Here is a 13,206-nt window from a genome sequence, read left to right on the forward strand (position 1 = left end):
TCAAGTTCTAATATGTACAGATTTACATTCTCACCTTTAGAAAACACTTTAAAAAATGAAATCTCAAAACAAAAACAAATTCAACTTTTTGAGGGAAAAGAGAGGCATTCAAATATTCTAGTAGACAACTGTATGTTAGACAATTAATACAAACTCCACTCCAGTCCCACTCCAATATTCTGGCCTGGAGAATTCCATGGACTGTATATGTCAGTCCATGGGGTCACAAAGAGTCAGACACGACTGAGCAACTTTCACTTTCACTGGGGGCATAAACAGCACAAATTTGATGAAAAATTTCCATATTACTACTCATAAAACCTAAGGCTTTGTTTCAGTGCTTTTCTAGTATTTTTACATTGTGTCCAGGTATACTGGGTTATGTTGTTATATTTCTCAAATGCTAGTCTAAAAGTTCAGTGTCTATTGTACTCCACCATTTTAATTTACTCATCTACAGAGCAGTTTCTGAAAATTAAAAGGTTCACATAGGTAAACTACTCTGGTTGTTTACTCTAGCAAGAGATGAATGAACTGTAACCTTTGCCTTATAAAACTAGTTTCTGAATGACATCTACTGATCTTTTTCTTTTCAGAGAATTAAGTGGCTGAAATTTGCACCATTCTGGCTCTTGTCTCTTGAGGTACTCACCACATTGCACTAAAGCACCACAAAAAGTACAGAGAACATGCTGATGGGGAATTGAAACTCTCTTCTACTATAACAGCAACCAATACTGGCTGCTTTCACTCCTTTTCAAATTTTTTCATAAGGAAATTCAGCTTAAAAATGATCACTGCTGGGAATTCCCTGGCAGTCCAGTGGCTAGGACTCAGCCCTTTCAATACTGGGGCCAGGGTTCAATCCCTCGTCAGGGAACTGAGGTCCCACAAGCTTCTCGGCATAGCAAAACATAAACAAACAAAAATGACCATTGCATTCAAATGGTTGTTGTCAACCTTCTCATCACTCTTCAACTATCTGAATTTCAATACCCCTGTTATGGGAACCATTTAGAGAACCTGTGAGTTCTGAAGTAAAATAGAAGACACCATGAAAATCAGGAGCTTTAAAACCAATCCTCAGGCAAGCTGGCCCATCAAAATATGGGCTGCCTATCCCAAAAGTCTTTTCCTAAATGCCTAAGAAATTTTTTCACTTTATGATGTTGCCTAAAATGCTACCACTTAAGGTATTAATTTGGCCACTTAAGGTATTAATTTGGGTAAACAAACACCCTTTTTGAAAGTATAAACACTTAACTGAAGAGTTAAGGATGTATCAATTATTTGTGGAAACAGTAACAGATTTTATTTTCTTAGACTCCAAAATCACTGCACTTGATGACTGCAGCCATAAAACTAAAAGATGCTTGCTCCTTGGAAGGAAAGCTATGACAAACCTGGACAGAGTATTAAAAAGCAGAGACATCACTTAGTCGACAAAAATCCATATAGTCAAAGCTATGGTTTTTCCAATAGCTGTGTACAGATGTGAGAGTTGGACCATAAAGAAGGCTGAGCACCAAAGAACTGATGCTTTCGAATTGTTTCTGGAAAAGACTCTTGAAAGTCTTGAAAGACTGCAAGGAGATCAAACTAGTCAATCCTAAAGGAAATCAGTCCTGAATATTCATTGGAAGGACTGATGCTGAAGCTCCAATACTCTTGCCACCTGATGTGAAGGATTAATTTGTTGGAAAAGACTCTGATGCTGGGAAAGATTGAGGGAAGAAGCAGGTGACAGAGGTTGAGATGGCTGGATAGCATCATCGACCCAAGGGACATGAGTTTGAGCAAACTCCAGGAGATAATGAAGGACATAGAATCCTGACACACTGCAGTCCACGGGGTTGCACAGAGTCGGACATGACTCAGCGAGTGAACAACAACCATTATTTTAGAATGTGGGTTAATTCAATCATGATGAAAAAAAGTAAAAGTGTTAGTCACTCAGTTGTGTCCAAGACTTGTGTCTTGTGACCCCAAGACTCTGGGCTTCCCTGGTGGCTCAGATGGTTAAAAAAAAAAAAAAAAAATCTGCCTGCAACGCGGGAGACCCAGGTTCAATTCCTGGGTTGGAAAGATCCCCTGAAGGAAATAGCAACCCACTCTAGTACTCTTGCCTGGAAAATCTCATGGACAAAGGAGCCTAATGGGCTGCAGTCCATGGGGTCACAAAGAGTCGGACACGACTAAGCGACTTCACTTTCTTTGCAACCCCATGGACTGTAGCCCACTAGGCTCCTCTGTCCACGGAATCCTCCAGGCAAGAATACTGGAGTGGGTAGCCATTCCCTTTTTCAGCAACTATTCCCTACTCAGGGATCAAACCCAGGTCTCCTGCATTGCAAGCAGATTCTTTACCACCTGAGCCACTAGCTGCTGCTAAGTCACTTCAGTCGTGTCCGACTCTGTGCGACCCCAGAGACGGCAGCTCACCAGGCTTCCCCGTCCCTGGGATTCTCCAGGCAAGAACACTGGAGTGGGTTGCCATTTCCTTCTCTAATGCATGAAAGTGAAAAGTGAAAGTGAAGTCGCTCAGTCGAGTCCGACTCTTAGCGACCCCATGGACTACAGCCCACCAGGCTCCTCTGTCCATGGGATTTTCCAGGCAAGAGTACTGGAGTGGGTTGCTGTTGCCTTCTCCAAAGCCCCTAAAACCCACTTCCACCTGACATCCAGTAACAATAAACTGAGAATTTAGATAAGGTAGGGGAGTTAGTTCAGGAAAACAGGGATGTCAGTGGCTTTAGCATCCCCAGTGCCTTTGGAGGGAAAAGACAAGAAAGGCCTACATGAAATGCCACATGGTTGGTGGTGGGGAGGAGTAACTCAGGGCATCAAAAAGATACAGAGCTCCTGGGGATAGCACACCAAACAGTTCAAAAGAAAGTATCAAAATTATTGTTCTGGCCAGTCCTGTACCCCAAAATGAAGAGAAAACATTCACATTTCCTTCTGTTCTCAGGCCGGGGAGTATAACAGAGCCATTAAGAGCCTGGATACTATCAGATAAACCTGAATTTGAATCCTGGTTCTGTCATTCACTAGTTGTGTAACTTTGAGCTAGTCACTAATTTCTCCAGCCTTCAGTTTTGTCAGTTACAAAATGCAGATATTACCAATTTCATGAAGTCCTTGTGTGGATTAAGAAAATGCACATTAAAGAATGTGGCACAGCTCCTTATTGGAAAATAGTGGCTGTTGCTAAAAATAGATTGTCTCAAGTTATATGATGTGTGCTGTGTGCTTAGTCACTCAGTTGTGTCCGACACTCTGTGACCCCACAGACTGTAGCCCGCCAGGCTCCTCTGTCCATGGGATTCTCCAGGCAAGAATACTGGAGTGGATTGCCATGCCCTCCTCCAGGGGATCTTCCCAACCCAGGGATCGAACCCAGGTCTCCTGCATTGCAAGCGAATTCTTTACCATCTGAGTCACCAGTCAAGCTATACATCAATGAAATAAAATGAAAGATTCTGGAAGTATGAGGCATGAATATTTATTTATAGCTATGGAGAACCACATTACATCAGAGAGTAAATAGGCAGAGTAAGACATTTCACTGTTTTCTTTCCCTCGTTCATCTGCTGCTATGAACATATGTTTCATTCATGTTAAACATTCATTTTTTTTAAAAGCAGTATAATAGGGGAAGTAAAAACATTACTCTAAAAAAGTGAATGCTATGGATAAAGAATAAAATACACAAAAGGGATCTGCTCTGAAAAAAATCTGTAACAGCTAGACAGCATACCAGTGTGACTGAGGAGAAGCATTAAGAGCTGATGCAGGGAGTTTCCTAGCAGTCCAGTGGTTAAGACTTGGGGCTTTCACTGCCCTGAGCCTGGGTTCAATCCCTGGTAGGGAAACTAAGATCCCACAAGCCAGTTGTGGCCCAAAAAAAAGAGCTGATATAGAGATAGAGGAAACTGTAATAAAAGTTTAAGTGAGCATTCCATAGATCTATTGAATTATAGATTAAAATAGAATTTATTAAAAGGGATTATACCAGGAATGACTTGAAGACACTAAAGCTATAATAAAGGAATAATAACTGTGACAGTTGGGGACATAAAGTGTCAACATTCAAGGCTCGGAACTGCTGTTCCTATCTGTAATCCTCACTTGACCATTTAGTGCTAGAATCTAGGCAGCATATCCTAGAGAGGGCCCTATTGTAAACCTGTTGACAATTTGACAGGATAACTTCCAACACTGGAGCTTGTCAGGATGACCTAAGAGCTTTCCCCAAGAAAGGGTCTCTACCTATTTGATTTTTTCAAAAAGAAGCAAATGCTAAATCCTGGCATGACTGAAGAAGGCAGTATTAGAGAGGGACTCAGAGAAGGCAATGGCAACCCACTCCAGTACTCTTGCCTGGAGAATCCCATGGATGGAGGAGCCTGGTAGGCTGCAGTCCATGGGGTTGCTAGAGTTGGACACGACTGAGCGACTTCACTTTCACTTTTCACTTTCATGCACTGGAGAAGGAAATGGCAACCCACTCCAGTGTTCTTGCCTGGAGAATCCCAGGGACGGGGGAGCCTGGTGGGCTGCCGTCTATGGGGTCCCACAGAGTCGGACACGACTGAAGCGACTTAGCAGCAGCAGCAGCAGCAAGAAGCAAAGTACACAATTCACTTTTTTAAAAAAAGCCGTATTATCTGAGCCATCTGTGCTTGTATAATCAGGCATTCTAAGTTTTATCACTTGCTGTGTCACGAAGTGTATCCTTTTAGAAACAAAAGATAACTGAAGGATAATTAAAGGTTCTAGTGGTTCTTAATATCAGGAAGTACCAGAGGCATTTAGAAATGTGAGATACCATAATGTTTCATGAGTAGGGGGTTGGGCGTACTGCTGGCATTTAACAGAGAAGCCAGGTGTGCCTCAGAAGATTGGACAATGTCCCTCCTCCCCTAAAGACTGCTCACACCTTCATTTCAGAATTTTGGCCTCCAGAACTGCAAGAGTAACTATGCTAAGCAATGTAGTTTGTATTAATGTGTTGTAGCAGCCCCAGGACACTAATAAAAGTGCTAAATCTTCTGCAATGAATAGAACAGACCTATAGGACAAAACATTGTTCTAGCCGAAATGCCAAAAATACTTCCACTTAGCTAAACAGTGGAACAGAAAGTTAACTGAGAGGACAGAGGAAAAGTGAGGAGGACTAAACGATATAGAGGAAAGGAACAGCAATAAAACAAATTTAATCAAGTTACAAGTTTTATGTATATACTTAGAGGTAGTAACAATTTTTGGTGAGTCAGCAGTAAAAAAAATTTGAACTTCTAATTACACTCAGAATGAAGACCAAATCTTTTTTAAAAGGGGAAGGGGGGACCTTTAAAAGAAGCTTGCAGCGTCTTCCTGGTGGTCCAGCCGTTAAGACTCTGCCCTTCCACTGCAGGGAGCGTGGGTTCAATCCCTGGTTGGGAAACTAAGATGCCCTATATTGTGGCAAAAAAACAAAAACAACGACAAAGAAGCTTGCAGATTCAAACTATCTATAAAGCTGTTCTGGGCTTAGTTTGAGGTCTCAATATTATAGGTAGCAGCAGGACAGCTTAATCCTGCTGTGTCTTAGTTTGTTCAGGCTGCTGTAACAAAAATATCATAGATCGGGTAGCTTAAACAACATACATTTATTTCCCACAGTTCTGGAGGCTGGGAAGTCAAAGGGCAGCCTCCAGCAGATTTGGTGTGTAGTGCAGGCCCTCCTCCTGGTTGGTAAGACAGTTCCACTCTCAGTGTGTACCTGCATGGTGGAAGGGGCCAGACACTCTCTGGGTCTCTATTTTAAGGACACCAGTGGTGATGGTTTAGTTGCTAAGTCATGTCCGACTCTCTGTGACCCCATGGACTATAGGGCTCCTCTGTCCGTGGCATTTTCCAGGCAAGAATGCTGGAGTGGGTTGTCATTTCCTTCTCTGTTAAGGACTAGTCCCGTTCATAAGGACCCCACCTTCATGAACTAACCACTTTCCAAAGGCCCCACCTCCTAATACCACGACACTGGGCAAGGGGGTAATCAGGATTCCAAAATACGAATTTTGAGAAGGACACAAAAATTCAGTCTGTAAAACCCAGTAATCATATCTACAGCAGGAATCTCACTTTACTGTTTCTTACCACTTGCACTCTTTTTACCTATCCATTACCTTTTCCATATGCTTTAGCTTGCTAATGGCACCAAAGGGCATCAACCCAGCTTTGGCACACAATTTATCAGTGGCCATCTCCTTGTTGCTTGCTGCCTCTTAGTTCACACTTTCCCTATTAACGACATAATGTAAGAAAGAGCACCAAACCTATAATGTAGTCTATGTCTCTACCACAGCTGGAAGGATCAAGAGACATTCCAAACTTTAGTAGTCCCTTATACCTATTCTCTACACTATTCTTAATGCCCAAATAGTCTCTTCAGTATTATCAAGGAACCTAAGTATAGCAGTCACAGAGACTTTTTTTTTAAAGGAAAAAAAAAAAAAAAAAAAAAAACCCTCTATAGACCTTTTCTTTCCCAAAGGGTTAGAGCACAGAAATAACAGGGACACAAATTGATTACTTTTTGGTTCTACATTTCCCCTAGAAATGATAACAAAGTAAGCCAGACAATCTACCAAGGAAATGAGAGTCAGTGATAGTTGCAAGAAGTAAAATGCAAGTTCAACCTCCTCATCAGTTTCCCATCCAGGAGTTTTTAAGCATTGAGGAATAGAAAATATTTTTTTTAATTTTATATACAGTAACTATGGAGAACAGTATGGAGGTTCCTTAAAAACAGAACTACCATATGATACAGCAGTTCCACTCTTGGGCATATATCCAGAGAAAAAGATAATCCGAAAGGATATACGTTCACTACAGCGCTGTTTATAGGAGCCAAGACACGGAAGCAACCTAAATATCCACTGACAGAGCAATGGATAAAGATATGTCACAAACACACACAAAAACATACAATGGAATATTACTCAGCAATAAAAAAGAATGAAATAATGCCATTTGCAGCAACATGGATGGACCTAGAGATTATCACACTAAGTGAAGTTAAGTCGGGCAGAGAAAGACAAATATCATCAAGTATCATTCAGCTGTAGAATCTAATTATTTTTTTAAAAACAATACAAAGGAACATATTTACAAAATAGAAACAGATACAGGAAACAAACTTATGGTTACCAAAGCGGAAACGCGGGTTGCGGGGGAGCGGGGAATAAATCAGGAGCTTGGGATAAACATATACACACTACTATACATAAGACAGATAACCAACAAGGGCCTACTGTATAGCACAGGGAACTCTTTACTCAATATTCTGTGATAACCAGTATGAGAAAAGAATCTAAAAAAGAATGAATATAGGGACTTCCCTGGTGGTTAATAATACACCTTACAATGCAGGGGACATGGAAACTTTCATAGCAATCTGATTAATTTTATGTCTTTTGTCTCTAATAAAATAAAGTTGGGCTTGAAATATGTTTGGATGGCAAACTATCATATGAAAAAATAATATTATTAGTCACTAAGGAAATGCAAATTAAAACCACAATGCCATACAATAACACATCTATTAAAATAGTTATAGAAAATTAAAAATACCAGAAGGGCAGCTGGAAGTCTTATACACTGCTGACAGGAACGTAAAATGGTTAAGACTCAGGAAAACAATATGGTAATTCCTTAAAATTACGCACCTATTGTAGAATCCCACTCCTAGTTATTTATCTAAAGGAAATGAAAACTTACATTCATACACTGTACACTAACATTTTTAGCAGCTTTATTTATATAATCTCCCAAACAAGAAACAATTATCCATTCATTTCATCACTGCATAAACAAATTGCAGTATATCCATACAATGGCATATTATTCACAATAAAAAGGAACCACTCATACCACAATGACATGAATGAGTCTCAAATGCAGTATCCTAAGTAAAAGAAGCCAGACTCAAAAGAAACCTGACCACACATGGTGCTTCTATTTATATCAGGGGTCCCCAGTCTCCAGGCCACAGGCATGAGATTAGAAATATGTGCACAATCAATGTAACATGCTTGAATCATCCCCAAACCATCTCCTACTCCCCAAGTCTGTGCAAAAATTGACTTCCACAAAACCAGTCCCTGGTGCTAAAAAAAAAGTTGGGGACTGCTCATTTATATGACGTTCTGGAAAAGAAGACTATAGGCAAAAACATTAGGTTACAGGTAAGAAGAGGGGCTGACTACAAATGGGCAGGAGGAAATTCCTGAGGCTAGAACTGTCCTACATCTTGACTGTGGCTTTACGACTGTATGCACTTCTAAAAACGTTATACACTAAAAACATTAAATTTTACTGTATGCAAATTATATCTTTTTAAAAAAACATCATTTAGGCTTATACTTTGTATGTGTTCTTTTTATTTCAATTTTTAAGCAATTAATTTTTGTTGTAGTTTTACAAAAGTATTGGTCAATGGGGAGCCCCCTGGCAGTCCAGTGGTTAAGACGCCACACTTTCACTGCTGAGGGCCTGGGTTTGATCCCTGGTCAGGGAACTGAGATCCCACAAGCCGAATGTGGCATGGCCAAAGAAATACATTGTTTAATAAAGATTGTTTTTAAAGGGAGGAGGGGATTCTTCCTACAAATAAGTTTGAGACGCACTGACCTAGACATATAACCTTAAATCATTTTACTTCTCTGGGCCTTCAATTCCTCATTTTAACTCAGAAATGGGTCAGTATGGTTACGAAGATGTCTTCCAGCCCTAACCAAGAAAAATCTATAATTTCTAGTTTCCTAAAGTGCCTACATACTATCTGAGGTATTACCCTACTCCTGATGTTTGAAATACCACCACACAGTCTCCTGGTTTTCCTCCTACATCTTTAGTTTCTTCCAGTCTTTGCACTTTGCACTTTCTTCTTTACTATATGTTTGATGTGCTTCTTCAGCTTTATAGCCTGTGATAGTCTCACACGACACTCTCCCTACAAGATGCCATCCACTTTTTATAGCTTCAGTTGCCATCAACATGACTCATTAGATGTCACTCTTCTTTCTGGATCCAAATATTCATTTCCTTACTGAACAGCCCCATTTGGAAGTCCCAGAGACAGCAACTTACCTAAATCTGAACTAAACATCTCCCTAAACCTCTTCTACTATTCTGTATCTTCACAAATTGTACTAGATATGCTTAGATGTCGAAAACAGAATCCTAAACTTCATTCTGACTCCTCTGACTTCTTTCCTTATCTAATTTTAGGACATCAGTATCTTCAATTATTTTAACAGTGTTCTACTTATCTCTATGCCTAACCTCTTTTCCACTATAGCCAAGCAGCTCTTTTGAAAAAACCCAAATCTGATTGTGTCACTCCCTTAATTAAAACTTTTCACTAACTTCCCACAACATTTTGAATAAAGCCAAGATTTCTTAACATGAGTTGTAAGGCCCTACCTAACCTGGTACCCTCTTACCTCTTCAACCCCATTTACTGCATCTCCCAGGAGCTATGCTTCTTCACTGGGAATTCTCATCAATTCCCTCAACCTATTGTCTCTCTTTTCCTATTTCTATATGTATATCTGTGCCCCTCTCTCTGCACATGTTTATCTCTCCTCCAGGTTTTAGCTAAGAAATTATTTCTTCTAGGAAGCCTTTCTTGATCTCCTTCCTTTGTGCTACCTTAACTGCTCCTTACCATGATTCCAATGTATTACAATACCTATTTATGTGTCTGTATTCCCATTAACCTTTAAGCTTTATTCAGGACAGCCTTACCACGTCTTATTCATGGTAGTATCCCCAAGACCTGAACCATGCCTGGCACTTGGTAGCCTATTAATAAACATTGAGTTTACTAGTAAGAGTCTATTGACAACTCAACAAAATACATTCCCTCCCTAAATTTCTACTCAAACTTCATTAACATTCTTTGAAATAGTTCTTAAAATTCCAAAGGGTTTTCTTTTAATATCTAGGACACTGGCAACCACCTTTCTTCAGAGAACTTAAATACTAACCAAGAAAAATATATTGTACAGAATATGAATGGAAATGGACCACAAATCCAATACGAGAGTTTCTAATTTCTTTAACAAATATGGATTCATTCAACAATTTTAAAGAAAGAGTAAAGTGGTTCTATAATTTCCTAAGGTTGGTGAACGCCTACTATACAGCAAGCCTTATGAAAGAATGCTATACTAGCAACCACCCGTACTCTTCTAAGCCTCACTTTCTATTCCCTCACATTTCAGTCTTACTTTCTGATTATTTATTTTTACCCACTGTATAGCATCTATGTATCCTTCATCTCATGATTTATTCTAGTTACATCTACGCATTCTGTATATGTATGGCTGGATCTCAGCCCAAGTTGGTGTTAATGGGATACTGCCATGATTCAAAAACATTTTCAAAAATTGTTCTTTTGGAATTACCTTCAGATCCAGTGACACACTTTTTCCTCAGGTTTTGAGAATTGATATAACTTCTGAAAGTAGTCAGCAGTCATTCAAAGCCATGTATGAGAATATTAAGGGAGATCAAACTGAGCAATACTACAAAATGTGGTAGACTATAAAATAAGTGGATGGTTTTTTATGTAGCCTGAAATAATACAAATGGCAACAATAGTAAAGGTACAAAACTGCTCAGTGTGATCACTTTGAAGACCATCATTTCCCTGGCTATTTGCTTATATAAAACAGTTTAATAATAGGAAAAATGTTTATGATGTAATGTTAATCAAGTTTCAGGATTCTAAATTATATATATTTTGATCCACGATGTAAGAATAATTTTAAAGTAATTTAAGAAATAAAATAAATATGTAAATAGAACTGGAAGATAATATGTAAAATAAATAATATTGCTATTGTGAGAATGGGTTTTTTTTTTCAAAATTAGTTCATGTTAGATGTCTTTTTAGTACTTTTTAAAAGTCAGAGTCACTATTTCATACTCACATATCATAGGGAGAAATTTGTTCTATTTAGTGAGAAATAAAACTTAAAATTCTTCCAATTTTCTCTTCTACTTCTAAATGCCACAGAAGAGGTTAACTCACATTTTTGAAAATGCATTGCTTTTATCAAAATGTTGGGCTTCCAAGTAAGTAAAATCTTTCTGAAATAGAGTATAAGTTCTTAAGGTCAGTTTCATTCATCTAGCAATAATAAATTTCAAATACCTTTTTGTCATGAATATTACAATCTAAAATGTATGTGGACAGATCCCACCAATTTTAAGATATATGACTAAAGGGGCCAATTATGTGTTTCTAATAATTAATTACAATCTTGTAAAAAATTGTTATTGGAAATCCATAATACATTAAGAACAATCTAAGGTATTTTCTCTTTTGCAGACTTCCATATACCACTGTCTACTGAGGGTCTCCAACTTGATTCAGTAGAAAGGCCTGTGACCAGGAAAGGAGCCATGAAGACTAGCAGACAGAAACAGAATTAAAACAATTATGTGAGTCACTTCATCTCACCACATTTGGGTTTTGTCTACACCTACCAAAAATGCTGCATTAAAAAAATAATGTAAGTCTAACACAATCTGAATTCCTAAAGTGGTAGTTAGCAGTTAGCCAAAAAACTGGAATTAAATAGGTGGCATCTTAAACCATCTCTAGAAAATCTAAAGAAATGATATCTGATTCACTACAAAGATTTTTCTGTATAAACATAATGTATTATATACACAATAATTTTTTAATTTTCCCAATAATGACCTGCTTACACACTGGGAAATGCATTGTATCTCTAATACTCCAAACACAATTTTAAAATATTAAGAAAAGTTATCAATCCATTCTTCATCCTAATTTTGTTACAAATTTTATTTTATCAACTTTGACCTGATGTTTCATGCCCACAAGCTAGACAATGCATCGAACATCTAGTCATCCTTGGAAAGTAAAAAATAAAACTAGCCTTAACCATCCATGAAACGGCAGCTCGCAAACAACCGGCAGTGGTTAAAATATAAAATTTCACTTAACCAGCCTGCACATCAAACCCTGGATACACTAAAAGTGGCAATGTTCCCTGCATCTAACAAACTACCAGATAAAGTATAGATCTGCTAACATTCCGACCTCCTTCCAAAAGGACAAACTAGAACGGCAAAATTACACTCAGGCACATGGAGTACTCTTCTCTCAAATCACTCCACAGAGAACTTCATCATTTGCTCCGCCCTCTAATAACTCATGCAAAAAAAGTTCAGCACCATCAGAAAGAACAAGACACAGAGAATTCATAGAATGGCTTAGGGCCTTTCCTCCAGGCAGTAAGAGGATCTGCGTGTGCCCTTCGCAGGGGTCCAAACGAAAAGAAAAACCGAGGATTTAGGGGATAGTGACATCCAAAAACCGATTTTGTCTCACAGAAGTTTTTGCCGTCATTCCTATTTTATCAGCAAGGAGGCCTGGGCGCCATCGTTTCAGTCTTTATTATTTTATTATGGGGAGGTGGGAAACGCCACCAAGGATTCCTTCAGGTCTTTCCAATTAAGGTTGGGGGGGTTCCCCCTCATTCTTTTCTTAAAACCTCAGTCTGGAGGGTACTCCTCAGCACCTCCGGCTTTCTGGCGGCCTATCCCCCGAGATCGGTAAAGGCGCTGCCGAACCCTCCAGCCTCGCCGTTAAGGCGGGAGGGCCCGAACACGCCAGGGCCACAGCGATGGCTCCGAGGGGCCCAGAAAGGGGAAGGGCAGGCCAGGGACGGGTGAAGAATGACCTGGCCGTGGAAAAAAGGGAAAAAGAGGTAAGGGGATGCGCTGCACCCCAAGGCTGCACAGAGAAGAGGAGATGATGATGAAGGAGGAGGGCGGTGGCCCGGGTGCGGCCCCCCACCTCTCCCGCCCCCAGGTCCCCGGGCCGGCGGGGGCGGATAGGCTCGGCCCATTCCCTGAGTATAGGCTGAAAGGGGGTGGGGAGATCTCCCTCCACACTGCGAGAAGACCGAGAATGAAGGTACGGGGTGCACGGGGATGGGGGGTGTCTCCCGCCTGAACCCGGAGACCCGACGCCGTCGTCGCTTCTTCCTCAGGAGGGAGGACGGGAGCTGTGGGTAAAGCCCGAGGGAAGAATGCATGCAGGTAAAGAGAAGCCCAGGGCACACCGGCCGCCCGCTCCAGACCCCACTCTCCACCTTCCGGTAACCGCGTCTCTTA

The 13,206-nt window shown here is 40.1% G+C and overlaps 1 protein-coding gene across 2 annotated transcripts in view; it reads right to left on the reverse strand.

Annotated features, from left to right (window-relative positions):
- The window catches only part of UBXN7 (UBX domain protein 7), a 60,113-nt gene that overhangs the window by 46,757 nt on the left and 150 nt on the right, over window positions 1-13,206 (reverse strand). Inside the window, exon 2 of one of the 2 annotated variants that reach the window (XM_070789166.1) lies at window positions 11,087-13,097. The exons of the other annotated variant lie outside the window; for it this stretch is intronic. Coding sequence (XP_070645267.1) covers window positions 11,087-11,102 — 16 coding nt within the window. The 5' untranslated portion in view covers window positions 11,103-13,097. The remainder of the gene's footprint in view (window positions 1-11,086; window positions 13,098-13,206) is intronic. 2 annotated transcript variants of the gene reach the window in all.

Source organism: Bos indicus, chromosome 1 (genome assembly GCF_029378745.1).
Source record: "Bos indicus isolate NIAB-ARS_2022 breed Sahiwal x Tharparkar chromosome 1, NIAB-ARS_B.indTharparkar_mat_pri_1.0, whole genome shotgun sequence".
Taxonomy (NCBI): Eukaryota; Metazoa; Chordata; class Mammalia; order Artiodactyla; family Bovidae; genus Bos; species Bos indicus.